At 38.6% G+C, this 20,168-nt stretch overlaps 1 protein-coding gene across 3 annotated transcripts in view; it reads left to right on the top strand.

The window, feature by feature from the left end:
- Positions 1-11,963: 11,963 nt before the first annotated feature.
- Positions 11,964-20,168, top strand: part of KCTD3 (potassium channel tetramerization domain containing 3) — a 57,310-nt gene continuing 49,105 nt past the window's right edge. For all 3 annotated transcript variants that reach the window (XM_050780537.1, XM_050780532.1, XM_050780523.1), the window contains exons 1-3: positions 11,964-12,533; positions 18,393-18,446; positions 18,700-18,745. In XM_050780537.1, coding sequence (XP_050636494.1) covers positions 12,448-12,533; positions 18,393-18,446; positions 18,700-18,745 — 186 coding nt within the window. In that variant the 5' untranslated portion in view covers positions 11,964-12,447. The remainder of the gene's footprint in view (positions 12,534-18,392; positions 18,447-18,699; positions 18,746-20,168) is intronic.

Here is a 20,168-nt window from a genome sequence, read left to right as displayed (position 1 = left end):
GCCACCATGCCTGGCCTGAATTTGCTTTTTTAGGGGAGAATTTTTTCCTAAAAGTGTACCTATGGTATTGGATGGGTAGGGCACATTGGCTTTGATATTCTGGGTGTGTGCAGTATTGCAATCTCTGCATGATTTCTTTGGTTATAAATAGTGTCAGTAGTGTCTGCGATTTCCTTAGTGGCTCAGGGTAAGGTGTTGTTAATGGAGGCTATGGCAACATTTTGAGATGCCATGTGGTCTAGTCTTCAGGCGCCAGCAGTGGCATCAGCGAGCTGAGTGTGCCTGTCTTTGTGTCCCAGGTTGGAACTGGTTTTAACAGATCTAGTCAGGTCAATTTTGGGGCCTCCAGATAGCCTGTGTGAGTTCCAGAAATGGCAGTAATGGGGTGGGCAGGTAGGTAGATTCTTGAACCCTCAGTAGTAGGCATGGTGTGAGTGATGGCAGTTGCAGTAGTGGAACAATGCTCTGGGACCCAAGCTGTCAGTGCTGGTGTTGTAAGTGGCTGCAATAGGCTGGGCGGGTCAATTCCCAGGCCTGCAGGTGGCACATGTGGGTGGGTGCAAGCTGTGGTTGTAGTGGTAGTTTGGGTGAGCCTGACCTCAGATTCTGGAAAAATGCGCAGTTGCCAACGGTGTTGGACTGGGCAGAGCAATTCCCAGAGGCCTAAATGGCATGCCCTTGTACTGTGTGTAGGGGAGGGGCACAACTAGGCTGAGTGGGCCTGTCCTTAGGCCCCCTGGTGATATGATATGTGGATGCACTGGCTGTGGTAGGCAGAGGTGGGGTGATTCCCTGGCCTTCAGAAGAATGCTTTGGTGGTAGCAGCAATGGGTGTGCTGCAGCCTTGCTACTGAGGAGAGCTGCATTGTTTTCAGTGGGAGCAGCTATAGGCAGGCAGCTGTCAGGGGCACACTTTGCTCATATCTCGGCCCCTCTGCAGGCTACAGTGGCAGCTGCTGCAGACAGTGGAGTTTGTCCTCAGGGCACATGAAAATGCATGGCTGCCCCTCTGCTGGAGAGTCAGGGTAACAGTGGCTCCCACCTAAGCCCTCGTGGCAGCAGTTGCAGGAAGGGAATGTCACTGTGGCTACAGGGATCTGGAGATGAGGGGTTTGTGGCGGTAGGTTAGAACATAGCTTGATGAGAGCTGGGCTCTCAAAAAGGCACCGTGCTGCAGCTGTTCAGGACTCAGGGATTTGTGGGACTCAACCTGGGCTGTCTCTTTGAATTGTCATTTTGCAGTCTCCAGGAAGCTCCCTGTGTTAATCTCAGGGCCTGCGGGGGTCGAGGGACTCTCCAGTGGCAAGGATTATAGAAGTCCATGAGAGGAATGTGGACCACTGAGGGCTCTCTCTTACCCTTTCCCCATTTTAGGGAGCTCCCCAGGATCCCAGCCAATCCCAGCTAAGCAGGCTACCTGGCTGACCTCTCCTTCCATGCTGTCAGTGCTTCCCAGCACTTCTCTGTAGAATGCCAATGTTCTCTCTTAGATAATCTATTTAAGTTATGATTATCTATTTGCTATTTTGTTTCTCCTCCATAGAAGACACAAGTACCAGATGCATCTAGTCAGCCATCTTGAAGCCCCTCTACCAACACAAGCTTTTCCCATCTTTTCTCAAATACCAGTACATTCTAGTAGCTTTACTCACCTATACATTCTAGTAGCTTTTTAATAGATTCCTTTAGTTTCTATGTAAGTGATTGTACTTTTCTAAACAAAGAACGTTTTATTTCTTTCTCTTCATTCTGGGAGCCTTTTGTATTATTTCCTTGCATTATTATACTGACTAAAACTACCAGTGCAATGCTGAGTAGAAGTGGTGCGGAAACACAATCATTGTTTTGTTCCTGACCTTTGGAGGAGAGCAGTTAATCTTTTACCATTAATATGATAACAGCTGGGTTTTTATAGATGTCCTTTATCTAGTTAAGGATGTTTCCTCATATTCATAGTTTACTGAGGGTTTTAATCAGGAAAAGATATTGGATTTTTAATAATTTTTTTTTTTGAGACAGGTTTTTGCTCTTTCACCCAGGCTGGAGTACAGTGGCACAGCTCACTGTACCCTCAACTTTATGGACTCAAGCAATCCTCCTGCCTCAGCCTCCTGAGAAGCTGGGACTACAAGCATGCACCACCATGGCCAGCTAATTTTTTCTACCTTTTGTGGAGGCAGAACTTCAGTAAGTTGCCTAGGAGGGTCTTGAACTCCTGGGATCAAGCAATCCTCCAGCCTCAGCTTCCCAAAGTGCTGAGTTTAAAGGCATGAGCAACTGCTCCTGGCCCATACTGGATTTTTTTCAAATGTTTTTTGTGTGTCATAAACAATGACTTAAATTTTTAATTTCTTAATATGGTATATTACATTGATTTATTTTTAAATTAAACCAATCTTGCATTCCTGGGATATACGTCACTTGGTCATGAATATGTTATTCTTTTTGTGTGTATTAGATTCATTTTGCTAAGCATTTGTGTGTCTACTTTCATGAATAATATTGGTTTTTAATTTATATATAATGTCTCTTTGTGATCTTCACATCAGAGTAATACTGACCACTGAGGATGAGTTAGAAATTCTTCCCTATTCTTAAGTTTTATGGAAGAGTTTTATAGAAGGAATACAAATGTTTTTCTTTGAATATTAGTAGACTTCACCAGTGAAGTCTTCTATGCCTGCGATTTTCTTTTGGGATGGTTTTAAACTAAAAATTCAAATTATTTTTTAGAAATAGAGCTATTTAAGTTATTTGTTTCTTCTTGAATTTTTGTAGTGTGTGTCTTTCAAGGAATTCGGCCATTTCATCCAAGTTGTCCAATGTATTGGCATAAAGTTGTTCATAACATTTACTATTTTTCTTTAATATTTCTATAATCAGTAGTGATGTCATCACCCTCATTCCTGAGATTGGTCATTTGTACCCTTTCTCTTTTTTCTAATCAGCTGGCTAGAGGTCTATCAATTTAATTGATCTCAAAGAACCAGGTTTTTGGATTTTTTTTTTTTCCTGTTTTTTATTTCATTGGTTTCAGCTTAGACTTTTGTCATTTTCTTTCTTCTGCTTACTTTGGATTTACTTGGCTCTTATTTTTCTGTTCTCTAAAGGTTTCCCCAGAAGGAATTTATTTTAGAATTCTCTTCTTTTCAGAGATGAGTTCAATGCTAAATATTTCTTCTAAGTTTTACCTTAGTAGCATCTCATACATTTTTTACACCTATACATTTTTGTGTTGTTTCAAAACACTTTCAAACACTTTACACTTCTCTATAATCTATACATTATTTGAATTATGTTATGCAATTTCTAAATATCTGAAGATATTCCAGATGTATTTCTAATATAATTGTATTGTGGTCAGATACCACAATGTATATGTCTTGAATCCTTTTACATTTATTTAGACTTGTCTTATGGCTCAAAATAGGATCTATCTTGGAAATTGTTCTGTGAGCATGTGAAAAGAATATGCATTCTGTTGTTGGGTGGAATGTTCTGTAAACTTCAAAAGTAACATCTAGTATTATTTGCGTTGTTCTACTCTTCTATATCTTCACTAATTTTTTATCTATTTGTTCAATTAATTATTGTGAGAGGGATATTGAAACATCTGACTATAATTGTGGATTTGTCTTTTTCTCCTTGCAGTTCTACTAGTTTTTTTCCCTGTGTTTTAAAGTTTTCAGTTATCAAAGGGATAAATGTTTAAGACTACTATGTTTTCTGAAGGATGTGGTTCTTTTGTCATTATAAAATGACCTTTTTTCTCTCTGATAATATTTTTTGCTTTGACATTTATTTTCTTTGATATTAAGATATCTATTCAGGCTTCTTTTGATGTGTGTTAGAATGACTCATTTTATTCTATTCTTTTACTTTTAATTCATTTGTGACTTTATATTTAAAGATTTCCCTTTTTATTTTTTTATTTTTATTTCTTTTAAGATGGAGTTTCACTGTTGTCATCCAGGTTGGAGTGCAATGGCATAATCTCGGCTCGCTAAAACTTCTGTCTCCCGGGTTCAAGTGATTCTCCTGCCTCAGCCTCCCAAGTAGCTGTGCCACCATGCCCAGCTAATTTTTGTATTATTAGTAGAGACAGGGTTTTGCCATGTTGGCCAGGCTGGTCTTGAACTCTTACCTCAGGTGATCCATCCACCTCAGCCTCCCAAAGTGCTGGGATTACAGGTGTGAGTCACTGTGCCCAGCCAGGTTCTCTTTTAGGTAGTTAATATATTTTGGATATTTGCCCCCTTCGAACCTCATGTTGAAATGAGATTCCCCAATCTTTGAGGTAGGGTCTAGTGGGAGATGTTTGGGTCATAGGGACAGATCCCACATGAATGGTTTCTTGCTCTTATCTCTATAATGAGTGAATTCACAAGATCTGATTGTTAAAAAAAAAAAAAGCCTGGCACCTCCTTCATTCTCTGTTGCTCCCTCTCTCACCATGTGACACATTTGCTTCCACTTTGCATTGTGCCATGAATAAAAGCTTGCTGAGGCCTCACCAGAAGCTGAACAGATGCTGATGCCATACTTGTACAGCCTGCAGAATCATGAGCCAAATAAACTTTTTTTCTTTATAAATTACCCAGCCTCAGGTGCTCCTTTATAGCAATGCAAAATGGACAGCAGTATATACTTAGGTCTTGCTTTTTCATCCAGCCTGCAAAACTTTGCCTTTTAATTGCAGTGTTGACACGATTTAAATTTAGTGTAATTATTGATATGGATGGGTTTACATCTATCATTCTGCTCATTGTTTTCTTTGCTGCTCATGTTCTTTGTTCTGAGTTTCCTCTTTTTTGTCTTCTTTTTGATTTTTTAAATTCCATTTTGTTAACTTGATGGTTTAGAAAAATGAAGACCTCTTTAATAAGGTGGTACTTGAACACGACCTGAAGGAAGTAAAGGAGCAAGCCCTTTGGTTGTCTCAACGAAAAGCTTTATAGATAGAAGGAAGAGCAAGTTCAAGGTCCTGAAGCAGAAGTACATTTGACATTATGGAATAATAGCAGGTGACCATTGTGCCTGGAATGGAGTAGAGAGGTAGGAATAAACATAGGGAGAAGACAGTAGAGAGGGATTGGGAGTTTGTGGGTGGGCTACAAGCTCATTTCTGGGCACGTAGAAGTCTTTGGGGGAATAGAATTTTCTGAACTTCCATTGCTTCAAGCAAAGGTGTCTGCCACCATACCCCTACTCCCACAAAGTAAAATGAAGCTTTTTTTGAATCATCACCACGATCTGACTAATAGAACCTCTGGACTAATCTGTTTATGCCTATTTGCCCATTTTATAATGTTCTGTGCAAAAGTCCAGTACTCAGGTCATCACTCATTCATCATTCTCTTTCCTTCTCCAAAACATGAGCTTTCCAATGTGCCCTTTGAGATTCATGATTCATGATTACAAAAATTCCCTTTATCTTCATACTCTTTTTCTGAATGTTCCAGGTACAGACTGGAAGCTGGCACTTCCCTGTGGACACTAATTCTTTTCTTCTCTCTCGATTGTTTTCTTTCCCATGAGCTTTATATCATTATCCTGGAAGACAGATAGCACTGGCCTTTCACTGTTACTTCCAGCTCACTGTCTTTCCCACCTCTCCCAAATCCACATCTTTTGGTGAATGTGTTATCAGATTAGAAATGTATATTCGTATGTTTAGGTTTGATAGACGAGATTCAGCAAACCTTCTAGTCTTCTTCCTCTTTGCCAACATCTGCCTTTAAATATTGACTATTCTGTGGCAGGAAGTTTTCCCTATTTTTGTTCCCAATCTCAAGCCTGTGGTTTTAAAGGCTCTCATGCAGGGTATATCATTAGAGTCATACTCAAAATAGGCCGGGGGTGGTGGCTCATGCCTCTAATCCTAGCACTTTGGGAGGGCGAGGTGGGTGAATCACTTGAGGTCAGGAGTTCAAGACCAGCCTGGCCAATATGGTGAAATCCCATCTCTACTAAAAATACAAAAATTAGCCAGGTATGGTGGCAGGCACCTATAATCCCAGCTACTCGGGAGGCTGAGGCAGGAGAATTGCTTGAACCCAGGGGACAGGGGTTGCAGTGAGCCAAGATCGTGCCACTGCACTCCAACCTGGGCAACAGAGTGAGACCCTGTCTCAAAATAATAACAATAATAATAATAATGTGTGTATCTAAATATAGAGTGGGTTAGAAGATAACAATAATAGCAGCAACAATAAACACTGGGCAAATTACTGGTCGTCCTGTGGCTCAGTTTCTTTATCTTTACTTGATGACTAGATATCATCCTCCTTCATTTACTCAAAGACATTATTCCAATAATTATCTTCTGCCTCTCTTGAATGGTCAGATTTTTGCTACCTACTGATTGCTTTTCATCAACATGTAGTTATTTTTTTTTTTAATCCATCTTTACAAAACATTCTCTTGGCCTTACTTCCCTATCTTGCTACTGTCTGTTTCTTAGCTCTTCTTTATAGCATAACCCCACTAATCATGGTTTTTCTCCCACTTCTGCACTAGAACTGCCCTTACTTCCACCATACTATTTTTCTTCATGTTGCTAAATCCAAGGTCAATTCTTAGTTCTTATCTTACTTGTCCTGTGATCTCATAGGACCCCATGCTCCCTTGGTTTTCCTCCCATCTGGCTGATACTCCTTTCTAGTTTCCTTCACTGGAACTCTTCCTCAGTCTTTTAATATTGGATAGTCAAGGGCTCCATTCTGATATCTATTTTTGTCTCATTCTACACTCAACTCCTTATGACTTTAGGCAGTTTCATGGCTCTAACAGCCATCTATATACTACTCATTCCCAAAGTTTTATTTCACTAAAAATAAGATAATTTTTGGCTTAGTTATCTTTCTGAAACTTCTAGGTCCTTTATACAACTGCTTATTCAACATCTTACTTGAACATTTAATACAGCACTACTCTAAGTGTTATGCTACTTTAACTAAGTAATACTTAGAGCATTTACTCTAAGTAAATGCTACTTTAAGTGTGCTACTTAAGTGCTAATAAATGCTACTTTAAGTGTGGCCACTTAAGTGTGGTTCATGAACTGATGCCCATTAACAAATTGTTACCAGTCTGCAATGAAATAAGCACAAAAATGAGAGTAAGAGGTTGGAACATTTTTTTTTTTTTTTTTTTCTGAGATGGACTCTCGTCTTGTCGCCCAGGCTGGAGTGCAGTGGCACAATCCCAGCTCACTGCAACCTCCATCTCCCAGGCTCAGGTGATTCTCTTGCCTCAGCCTCCCAAGTAATTGGGATTACAGGAGCATGTTACTATGCCCAGTTGATTTTTGTATTTCTAGTAGAGAAGAGATTTCACCATGTTGGCCAGGCTAGTCTCGAACTCCTGACCTCAGGTGATCTACCCACCTCGGCCTCCCAAAGTGCTGGGATTATAGGTGTGAACCACAGTGCCCACCTGAGCTCGGAAACTTTTATAGTAATTTATGGTTGCCTTATGCAACAACATGAGCTATTTGTTGGTGGTGTTCCAGTGGTCTTGTCTCATTGAACAGGGTATAGACCAGTTTACATGTTGTCAACCTTGCAATGATAAAGATGTGTGTGGCATGAGTTGAGTTTTAGTTACATGCAGTAGGACCAAATATTTGACCCCATGTGATGATTAATACTGAATGTCAACTTGATTGGATTGAAGGATACAAAATATTGATCCTGGGTGTGTCTGTGAGGGTGTTGCCAAAGGAGATTAACATCTGAGTCAGTGGGCTGGGAAAGGTAGACCCACCCTTAATTTGGGTGGTCCCAATCTAATCAGCAGCCAGCTTGACTAGAATATAAGCAGGTAGAAAAATGTCAAAAAAGAGATGGCCTAACCTCCCAACCTACATCTTTCTCCCTTGCTGGATGCTTCCTGCCCTGGAACATCGGACTCTCCGTTCTTCAGTTTTGGAACTCGGACTGGCTCTCCTTGCTCCTCAGCTTGAAGGCAGCCTATTGTGGAACCTTGTGATCATGTGAATTAATAATAAACTCCCCCTTATATATATATACACACATATATATGTACATACACATATGTGAACTGACCAGAAATGATCTCCAAGTATATTATTTAGTGGGGAAAAAAATCAGGTTACAGAATAATACATTAAGAGTACAATCTCATTTATTTAAATAATGGAAAAACTAAAATCATATGTCTATCCACTTATATTTCTATATAAAAATACATATTAAATGACGAAAAAACATATATATTTTCTATTAGTTCTGCCCCTCTAGTTCTGAGACTGGGTAAACTCACCTTTATAGATAGACAGATAGATAGATATTCCATTAGTTCTATGTGTATATATATACACACACACACACATATATATATATTCCATTAGTTCTGTCCTCCAGTTCTGAGAATTGGGTAAACTCCCATTTATATATATATATAAAAACTCCCATATATATATATATGTATGGCTGAGGCAGGAGAATCACTTATGTCACAATATATATTATATATCTTCCATTAGTTCTGTCCCTCCAGTTCTGAGACTGGGTAAATTCCCCTTTACATATACAAATAATCATAAACGCCCCTTTTTATGTATATATTTATATATGTATATGTACATATGTATGTGTATATGTACATAAATATATACATATAAAGGGGCATTTATGATTATATGTATACATAAAGGGGAGTTATATATATGTATATGTAAAAGGGAGTTTACCCAGTCTCAGAACTGGAGGGACAGAACAAATGGAAGATATGTAATATATATTGTGACATAAGTGATTCTCCTGCCTCAGCCATACATATATATATATATATATATATATATATATATATATATATGGGAGTTTATATATATATATAAAAAAATGGGAGTTTACCCAGTCTCAGAACTGGAGGGACAGAACTAATGGAATATATATATGTGTGTGTGTGTGTGTATATATATACACACACATAGAACTAATGGAATATCTATCTATCTGTCTATCTATCTATCTATCTATCTATCTATCTATCTATACAGGGGAGTTTACCCAGTCTCAGAACTAGAGGGACAGAACTAATAGAATATATATGTATGTTTCTTCATCGTTTAATATGTATTTTTTATATAGAAATATAAGTGGATAGACACATGATTTTAGTTTTTCCATTATTTAAATAAATGAGATTATACTTATAATGTATTATTCTATAACCTGATTTTTTTCCCCACTAAATAATATACTTGGAGATCGTTTCTGGTCAGTTCACATGAAGTTGCCCCCAAAATAGTTATAGCTTCCAATATAATTTTTAAAATCATTCCCCTATTGTTAAACATTCTGACTGATTCTAGGTTTTTGCTATTATAACACTACTACTATGAACATGCTCTTCTTCACATGTTCTTTTTCCAATTGTGCAAAATGTTCATAGGATATCTTCCTAGAAGAAAAGTGCTGGGTCAAGGGTATTTACATTTAAAATGTTGATATTCTTGAGGTGCCCTCCGAAAACTCTGTACCCATTCAGAATTTAATCAACAACGCATGAGTATGATCATTTCACACTCTCACTGACCCTGGATTTTATTAAACCTCTCAATTTTTGCTTATCTCATAAGTAAAAATACGTTTTTTCTGATTTATTTATTAGTTTATTTATTTTGAGATGGAGTCTTGCTCTGTCATCCAGCCTGGAGTGCAGTGGGGTGATCTCGGCTCACTGCAATCTCCACCTCCCAGGTTCAAGTGATTCTTCTGCCTCAGCTTCCCCAGTAGCTGGGACTACAGGCGCACACCACCATGCCTGGCTACTTTTTGTGTTTTTAGTAGAGACGAGGTTTCACCATATTGGGCAGGCTGGTCTAGAACTCCTGACCTCGTGATCCGCCCACCTCGGCCTCCCAAAGTGCTGGGATTACAGGCAGGAGCCACTACACCCGGTTTTCTGTTGTTTTAATAAGCATTTTAGTGTTTTTATCATTTGCCTGTTGATATTCTTTCCATATTTTTCATTACTTGTTTTCTCAATTTGTAGAATGTATACATAAATGATCAGATATTATAGATTTTCAATCATTTGATATATATTGCAAATATTTTTTCTCATTCTACTGTTTGTTTTTGTTAATGGTGTTCCAATTTATTCTTAAAAATTAAGTCATATCCTAATTTTAAGTTTTATGAGCAAGAAATGCCTTCAGATATTTCTGTATTGATCTGGATATATCAAGAAGTCATGACCATTTGTTTTATAAAATACTGAGAACTTTTCCTTCTCTTGAAGAGATGTTCTCCTAATAGTTAAGTACACTGTAATAGATGAACACAGTTTCATTTATTTCAGGAAAAATAAGAAGCCTTTTCATAAATATATATATTTTTAAATTTATAAGGCCTTATTCTAACTCCAAGTTGCCTCTTGGATTCAAAAGCTGTTAGCAAGTATTCTTTCATATTCTTCCAAGGTTTGAACCTAAGGAAAATTAAATGGCTCTTTTACCACCTAAATCTCTACTGCAAATTTTAAAGCAAAGTTTCAGATCCTGATAGAAGCAGATATTACGTGTTAGGGCAAAGGCAGTTAACACTGTTTAAAGCAAGCTCGTCCAACCTGCAGCCCCATGGGTCACATGCAGCCCAGGAAGGCTTTGATTGTGGCCCAATACAAATTCATGAACTTTCTTTTTTTTTTTTTTCTCTAAGCTCATCAGTTATCGTTAGTATTAGTGTATTTTACGTGTGGCCAAAGACAATTTGTCTTCCAATGTGGCCCAGGAAAGCCAAAAGATTGGACACCCTGATTTAGATTCCTAGTTTGCTGCTACTTTAACCTGAACTGTTACTCATCTTCCCTGTCTAACGGGAAGATAATGAGGTACAATGGAGTGTTAAGGATGAGGAATAGTGGCCTTGAATTTAAACTGCTTGCCATGAAATTCCTGCCATCCCACTTGCTACCTATGTAATTTTGAGCAAGTTTTCTGATCATTTTCATTCTGAATTTCCTTTTTTAAAAATAATTATAACAATAGTTGTGAAGAAGAAAGATGACAAAATAGCTAAACTACCTGGCATATGATAAACACAAATTAGCTATTACAATGTTATCATCAACTGGGATAAATAATACTTATGTTACATCCATATGTACTACTAACCTCTTTCAATTCGAATCTAGATAGAGTATATCACATCATTGGTATGCTTGCCAGAAACCATTTCTTATGTTTTGGTAAAAATTATGACAATGAGAATAAAAACTTAACATCAGATACATTATCAGTTTGAATTATTATGGTACAACTATAACAAAACACCATTCATGTTAAGAATTTAGTATCACAAACTAATGACCTCTGAAACATAACGCACTATATTTGTTAGTCTTTGTTAGCAGGGCATCAGGTATTACAGTATTCCGATTTAAAAAATATCTTAATAGCCACTAAGGTTTTGGGTTTGAATATATACCGTTTAAAGCAAAAACAAATAAATAAACAAGCGCATAAAATTGTGTGCTATCCGTGTGAGTCTAACATTAGTTGAATGCTTACTATATTCCAGAAATAGGTTGCTGGGCATTACACAGCCTAGGGGTTTCTGTCCTTTGGTTTCCTTCCTGCTTAACAAACAAAAACAAAAAACAAAACAAAAAAACTGCTTGGGAGATTGGGGATTAAAATAAAGAAGGTAAAGTAAGCAGTTTTCTGGGGTAAACGCTATAAGGTTTTAAACTCCCCAAATGTTCCCTGCATTTGCACTGCCTACATTTAGGCATCAACTTTTACTACCTCTAGGATTAGTTTTTCCTTTCCCAATCCATGTGGACAAAGTGGGTCATAAAGATCCGTAGATAGTTTGCCCAGATCTTCCCTCAATCTGCGAATCAGCTTCCTCGTTTTAGAAAATCTGAAACGTAAAAGAGAGAGGGGCTGGGATCGGAGCCCCAGAGGGGGAGGGAAAAAATGGAATCCCGCGCGGGCAGGCGGCTGGCCAGGAGCACATTCCCCTAGCCTCCCTATGAGCCGACCCCGCGGCCTTGGGAAGCTCCTCCCTGGCCTTTCCTTCCTCCTCCTCCTTCTAGGAGGCAGTGGCGGGCGAAGCGTGAGCGCTGCGGTATTTTGTCCCGAACGGTGACCCCTCCTCCCAGGCAGGCTGCGGCGGCGTCGGTGGCAGCCGAAAGCGGAGGAGAGGCCCGGGCGGCCCGGCGGCCTGGAGGCCGCGAAAGGTGGAGGCCGGGCCGCCCTTGTGCGCCGCAGGATTGACGGGGGAAGGGGCAGAAGCTAGCAAGCCCCGCCCGGCCGCCGGGAAGGTGGGGGAAGCCCCGTGCAACCCCCGCCCTCCGGCCGCCGCCGCCCTGCTGGCCCTGCAGCCGTCGCCGCTGCCTCGGGCTACAGCCCCGGGCTCGGCGGTCCAGGCTGGGGAAGGAGGGCGGCGAGCGCGCCCGGAGCCGCCGGAGATGGCAGGAGGGCACTGCGGCAGCTTCGCCGCGGCGGCGGCGGCCGGCAGCGGCGAGATCGTCCAACTGAACGTGGGGGGGACCAGGTGAGCCGGCGGGTAGGGGGTTTTCACTGGGGATGCCGCGGCGGCCTCCTCCTCCTCCTGGTCTCGACGGGGACCGAGAGTCGCAGGAACGAGGGCGAGCGTGGGAGCCAAGCCTGGAACGTGGGGGCCTCCAGGCGGGAAGAACGTTGGGCGAATTTTGGAGCTGATGAAGGATCTGCTCTGGGAAGGGAAGGGCAGAAGGGCCGCTTGGAATCACCGAGGACCAGGCCCATGTGGCATAGTAGCTGCTGTCCTAGAATGCCAACCTTTGCCCCTCCCCCTTTCTAAGGTATCAGGCAAGGAGGACCATTACATAGTCCTCCTTACCTCATCTCAGATTAGAGTGTATTTGAGGAATTTATTTAGTAGAAGCCTGGCTTTGTGGTTTGGATGTCGGAGATGAACCTGCCTTCCTTTCTCTTTGGTCAACAAGGTGTCGGTTTTCTTAGGGATGAGTACGGTGTTCTTTTCCGCGCCTAATTAGGGGATTTGTAATTGGAAAGATTTCTGTGATGGGAGTGCTGTAGATTTGCAGTACCTAGTTATTTATTTTCAGAATTTCTTGGTGCATGGGCTTGAAGGATCTGTTCAACTTTTAGGACAGTGTGTCCAGAAACTGCAGTTTGAACATTTGCTTTTAGGAAGCTCTGGATATTGGCACGGTGTGGCGCCCTTGGAGTAAACAGACTGAAAGCACTTCTCTGTCTGTTCTCTTTCTGGCCTTCCGCCCCCCTTTCTGTGCCTGTTATTAAGTTTGTTGGGGGAAAAAAAACATAGTTTTGGTGGATTTCCTATAACTTATGAGTCACTCCTCTCAGAAAAGGGAGTTTGCCAGCTGTTTGAAAGAAGTGTTAGTTGAGTTTTAGGCTTGATAGGAGATAAACAAGGAAATGCTCTGGAATACAGTGTATTTTTCTGTGCTTAAGAATATGATTTTCAACTAGCATTTTAACAGTATTTTAATGTCTTAGAATCGTAGTGACAAAAAGTGTCTACTGTAGTGCTTTAATCCTATACATTTGATAGCTTTCTAGAATTTAACACAGAAAACCATGGTACTTCGTTCGTTCTTAGGGTTTTTTCCTCTTCCCCCAAATCAAAACTTAGATAATTTACAACATTATTGCAGTTGTATAGAAACGAGTCTTATGGAGATTTATGTCTCCTAATGTAAGAAGTGGAGTTTTTCCTAAATTCACGTTAAAATACTGGAAGTTTGGTAACTGGTGGAATACCCCGAAAGAGGAGGCCTGCAATGTGTGTTGATTATACTGAAGAGTAACAGTATAATAATTTAAAATCCCTATACTGGTTTCTACTTGCTATTGATGTATTTCTTTTCTTTAATTTTCTTTTCTTTTTTTTTTTTTTTTGAGATGGAGTCTCGCTCTGTCGCCAGGCTGGAGTGCAGTGATACGCTCTCCGCTCACTGCAGCCTCCGCCTCCGGTTTCAAGTGATTCTCCTGCCTCAGCATCCCGAGTAGCTGGGTTACAGGCCCGCGCCACCACGCCCAGGTAATTTTTGCATTTTTAGTAGAGACGGGGTTTAACTGCGTTGGCCAGGATAGTCTCGATCTCCTGACCTCGTGATGCTCCCGCCTCGGCCTCCCAAAGTGCTGGAATTACACGCGTGAGCCACCTCGCCTGGCCGATAGTTAATATATTTCTATTCAGACATTTACAAGGACATACAGTATTATTATACAAATCAAGCAGTATTGTTATTTACTGTATGGATGGCTTAATACTGAGTGAACTCTTATTAAAGACTGCAGAATTCATTTAAAAGTTTTAACTCATAAGGCGGTTATCTTGGCACTGTAACGTTTTATCTTGTGTTTACATTATTTATGGAACTTGAGCTTATCAGGTTCTAATTTTTTCTAAGTGATATTAGCAAAGATACAAAACAATACATATATTACTGGTTTGAACAGTTTAGAAGACATGAAATTGTTAGTGGGAATGGAAACATTAAAAAAAACTTCAGAAAATTGTTAAGGTAAAAGAGCTTATAAAATAAATGGTAATGGTATGGCCTGTAGAAAACAACATCCGACTCCATATTCTAAGAATATTTTCTAGATTTGATTTTGAATCATACACGTGCAGAATTGAAGAGCTAGGTAAGTTCTAGAAGTCATCTGTGTCTTGTATAAAACATAGTGTAACACAGTCACTTAAGCCATTGTAAGAGAAAAATCCTGATATGATTGCCACTGAAGTTCAGGAACTGCTGTGACGGAGAATTGAAGTTCTGAAGTGATAGAGTCAAACTCAAAAGGAGTTTGTTGGGAGCAGAGAAGCATATGCTATTGGTAAGGTCTTTTTTTAATTTTTTCCTCAAGAGAATAGACATGAGAATGGATATACTGAAAGGAATTACAGAAATGACTAATTTTTATAGTATAATACTTTGTGGGTGATTCAGAATGTAGAGAAGATGAAGTTTCATTTAGAATTGTTAATATTCGTTATTTACAAAAAGTAATGAAGTGAATTCACTGTGACTGAATTTGTGATTAATTGTGTTATGGGTAAGTGTGATTTTAGGCCTCATGCAAGAGAGCTGGGACTAGCCGTTGAGGACTCCAGGACAAAGAGCTTTTGAGTCAGGTATATGTTTTCAGTTCCCAGGCTTTATCTCTAACTAGCCTAGCAACCTTGGACAAATATTTTGATGCTTAGTCTATTAAAATGTAAAGTGGCAGACAACAGTAGCAACCTTGTCAGATTGTTATAGGAATTTGAAGTAATAAATGTGAAATGCAAGGGTTAGTGTCTTTATCACTACTTACAGTGCAGAATAGATAACTAATTAGATTGCTTCCAAGTTAATTTAGTAGGAGGCAAGTTGCATGAAGTGTAACTGTGGATATGCAGATTTCTTTAGTAATTCTTTTGCTGAGACCAGACTGTACCTGACCCTATTCTTGAGACACTATGGGTATGGGATGAAAAACAAATCAAAACAGAAAAGGCTTTCATTATCTTTCAAATGATTATACTCATCATGTGTAATTTTAAGTGTGCTAGTTTTCATGAAGTTATATTTGAGACTAGTTTTGAGGCCTGATGTTTTAAAAAAATTGGTGAGGATGAGGATCCAATCCCTTTGCCCAGAAATTCCAGGTTACTAACCTTTCCCCAAAATACTGATTAAAATTGAAACTGATAATGTGATTTTAAGCAGACCTTTGTGATTTTCTAAGTAGTACATAATTTTAATTATTTGGAATACAATTGCTGAATCAGTAGTAAATATGAAAGATTGCAAGTTATAAGCTGTCCTCATTTGGAATGAATTTGATGGCCTCCAGAACAGTGAATCTGCATTGTCGTGAATCCTTGGAGCCTTCAATTTACCACTGACTGGATTTACTTTGATTTTGGACCAAGTCAGTTTTCTGTGACTGGGGTAATCTGTATATTTTTTATTTTTTCTTAAGAGTCTACTAAGAAATGCATTTAGGAGTATTTGCAGTGTTTTCTTAAATAAAGTGGCTTATTTGTTAATCAGATAAATGGGCATAGGAACTACTTAAAACACCTAGACTGTCCATAACCTATGAAATTCGTTAGTAGTCAACTTCTATGTGTTCCCTAAAGTACCTCTTACTGTAGTTTACATTTAAATGTCTTTAATAAATGAATTGTTTTACTGTCTTTCCTTCAGTTAGCCAGTGAAAGAATACTTTTCCTTACAAATTGTAAAGTTGTAAGTGGGAAGAAGTGGAGATAAACTTTTTTTTTTTGAGACAGAGTCTCGCTCTGTCGCCCATGCTGGAGCTCAGTGGCGCGATCTCGGCTCACTGCCAGCTCCACCTCTCTGGTTCATGCCATTCTCCTGCCTCAGCTTCCTAAGTAGCTGGGACTACAGGCGCCCGACAACATGCTTGACTCATTTTTTGTATTTTTAGTAGAGACGGGGTTTCACCGTGTTAACCAGGATGGTCTCGATCTCCTGACCCTGTGATCCGCCCGCCTCGGCCTCCCAAAGTGCTGGGATTACAGGCATGAGCCACGGCGCCTGGCTGAGATAAACTTTTAATTGTGATTGGAAAGCATGTTTTGATAATAAAAGAAAATTTCTTTTAGAGACTAAGGCATTTTTTATGGAACAGTGCATACACCGCTTCTGCTGTTACTGACACTGAGACTGATACTGCTAAATGGTTTAAGTGGGCAGTTTAGTGACATCTGTTTGTCAACACTAGTGTACTCTGAAAATGCTCTGTTGTAACCATAAAATGCTGATCGTACAGAATAATCAAGTCTCCGTTTTGTACAGAACATTTAACTGAGTTTGTAGAGTGTGGTTCTGTTTATCACACATAAGTTTCAATAAACATTTACTGAGCATGTGCTAGAAGCCAAGAACAAATGCTTTTAGGTCATCCTCTCTGGCTTTAAGAAAAAGCAACATATACTTTTTTAATACAAAATCCATTTCTGAAACTGAGTTTGAAAGGTGAATGTACAGATAATCCATTTATCAAGATATGTAGCCTCAGGTGCCTGGATGGACTTGCAAAGTTGAGAGATCCATGAGACTTCTGACACTGCTCTGTGTAAGCCTTGGTAGTCAAAGTTTTCACCCTGGCCTGCAATCCAGTGCTGTTTAATATCCCACTTAGAAGATGGGAATGGGAAGTAGGATGCATTTTGAGGTTATGCTGCAGTGAGCAAAAAGTAAGCACCTTCCACGTTTTTGATAATTCTAGGCTGCTAATTTAGGTAATGGCAGACAATAGAGGGGTGATACAGTATATACCTGCACAGTCTGGGAAAGATCTCTTAGCCATTTTGACTGGGGCTTGGCCTTTGTTTCCTGGTGATAGTGCATGGTAACTAGTGCCACTATTCAGTCACCTTGTTTAGTTTAAGTATGAAAGATAAAAATAAATTTGGGGATTTCATATAATGCCAGAAAATAAATGTGGAGTGAAGGTAGAGGTTTGCTAGGCTGGGTGAGGTAACATTGTAGTTCAAGGTGATATCTTAAAATGAAAATACTCAGAGAAGGGCTGGACTGAGCAAGTACTATATTGCTTTGTTTGCCCTATCAGTTTACATAAATTGTTGGTTTGTTGTCCCAGTCTATTATACTGTACTTCGGTAAAGATCCTCTCAGAATTGGTGGTAATATACAAGCTTGATCAAATGACAACCTCAGAGCAGTTGTATTGGCTGAATGATTTTCAAGAATGAAGTCAGCAGTTGCAAATAGCCCAAGACTGCATATAAAGAAGGTGTTAAAAGAGTAATTTACAGTGAAATTACTATGAGCTTAAAAAGAGATAATACAGAATAGGATATTTAGAAAAACTATTACCTGGAAGGTAAGGCCTGAGTGGTATCAAGAAAGATGGATGGATCTTGAATTATTGGACATGAGGACGGTGATCTAGCTGAATAAAGATACCAAAATGGTAGTAAGCATGAATTTTTTGGGGATATGAAGAAGCTTTGTCATATGAAAGGGGAAAACCAGCGTTTGTATTGGAGAGATGAGATGGAACCTGAAGGTAATTTTGAATGTTGTACTGAGAAGTTGAGACTTGGTGTGATGGGCTAATTGTTGATTCTTCAGCAGAGATTAGCTTATTGGAAAGTAGTGTTTTAAAATGCATTATATGGCAGATAACTAGTTGTTTATTGTTATTGAGAGCTGTTTATATAATCTTAACTCTGAATTGAAAGCAACATTTAAAAATACTAACTGTAATAAATATATTGTTACAGCTATAACTATAAAACATCTTGTAAATCATTAGCCAGCACATGAAAACAAGTTAACTAATACTGAAATTTCAAATCATATTCTTATTTATAATACCGGATGATTTTTAATTGCAGATTTAGTACCTCAAGACAAACTCTTATGTGGATTCCAGATTCGTTTTTTTCCAGGTATGTCTTATAATTCTTTAGTGTATATTTTAATACATTTATTTACCAAAATATCATTTTTGTCAGTTAAATTGTTTTTTTTTAATAGAAAAGGTTAACTCTTAAAATATATATATATATAAATATATATATATATATAAACTTGGAAGATAGATAACGTACTTTTAGTGGTCTTTAACATTTGATAAAGAATTATCACATTTGTTTATACTCAGATTTTAAAAACTAACTTTAGATTATTAATGACTTCCAGTTTGCTGAGTGGGAGAATTTCAACACTTCGAGATGAAACTGGTGCTGTGAGTATAACAATAATTGATACATATTTTTAAATTAATGCTTATAGTACTTGGTCCTAATGTATACTCTAAGAATATAGGAAAACTAATATTTTAATAATCACTGAATGAAAGTGGCATAATTTTATTTCTTGTCCTATATAGTTTTTTATAATCAGAGAAGATCCCTAAATAGGGAATACTATATATGGCAATTTAAGTATTCATGATTAGAGCAATTGTAGAATGTGAGCTTACATTGGCATTAGAAGAAATATTTTTTAGATCAATAATTGAAACTTTAACAGTAAGTGGATAAATGTAAATATTATAATGTTTTTCTATTAGAATATAAGAGGTTAAATTAGTAAAGTCCTACAGTTTTTTATTTTATTTTGGATAATAATCTTATGAATTTGTTTGTACACCATTGGTACAGTGAGGGAAGAAAGAATTGTAAAGTTTCAGTGCAAAAAATTGGTTCATCCATTTGGAGGCAACAGAGTGACCAATGGTATTTATTTGCTGTGGTAAGATTTGCAGATGAAATAAGGCAACAAAGGCAGATATGTCCATGTGAAATTATAAAAAGTTATCAGTGATAAGATCTCCACAAATCTGTGATGTTTCTTCAATTTTTGATCTACTCTAATGAAAACAAAAGAAAGAATTTATAAAGCTTAGAATCTCATTCATTGTATATATATAGTTGATCATAGTAGGCAAAGTTTTATTACTGGCTGCCATTTCCCTTTCTAGTTGATTTACATAAGTTTTAAAAGATGTTAAGTTTTTATGGCCAGCTCTTTTATAAACGATTCAAAATAGGTGTTGGTATACATTTCCATGAAAGTTATCATTTATGGACTGGGTGAGGTGGCTCATGCCTGTAATCCCAGCACTTCAGGAGGCTGAGGCAAGTGGATTACCTGAGGTCGTTAGGAGTTCAAGACCAGCATGGCCAATATGGTGAAACCCCCTCGCTACTAAAAATAGAAAAATTAGCTGGCGTAGTGGCAGGTGCCTCAAATCCCAGCTACTCAGGGGGCTGAGGCGGGAGAATTGCTTGAACTTGGGAGGTGGAGGTTGCAGTGAGCCCAGATCGTGCCACTCCACTCCAGCCTAGATGACAGAGCAGGACGCTGTCTCAAAACAAACAAACAAAAGTTACCAATTATGTGTTTTAGATTTTTAAGCAATTTGTTTTCCTCTTATGTATTTTGTGGTGCTTTATTTAAAAAAAAAAATTTCATTACCTCTCCCTAGCTCTGAAGGAAATTGAGATTAGCAAAAGTGTTATGAGAATAGTATTCTTTTCCACTTTCGACAGCAGTGTGCAGTACTTTTCTCAGTTACCCCTGTGTGCATTATTAAAGTACACTGTAGTTTTAACGATTGAACAATATGAGAAAGTATTATGTATTCGTATTTTCAAAGTATTAAT

The sequence above is a fragment of the Macaca thibetana genome, chromosome 1 (genome assembly GCF_024542745.1).
Source record: "Macaca thibetana thibetana isolate TM-01 chromosome 1, ASM2454274v1, whole genome shotgun sequence".
Classification (NCBI taxonomy): domain Eukaryota; kingdom Metazoa; phylum Chordata; class Mammalia; order Primates; family Cercopithecidae; genus Macaca; species Macaca thibetana.
The sequence above is the reverse complement of the archived record's forward strand: the minus strand, read 5'-3'. Positions and strand labels throughout refer to the sequence as shown.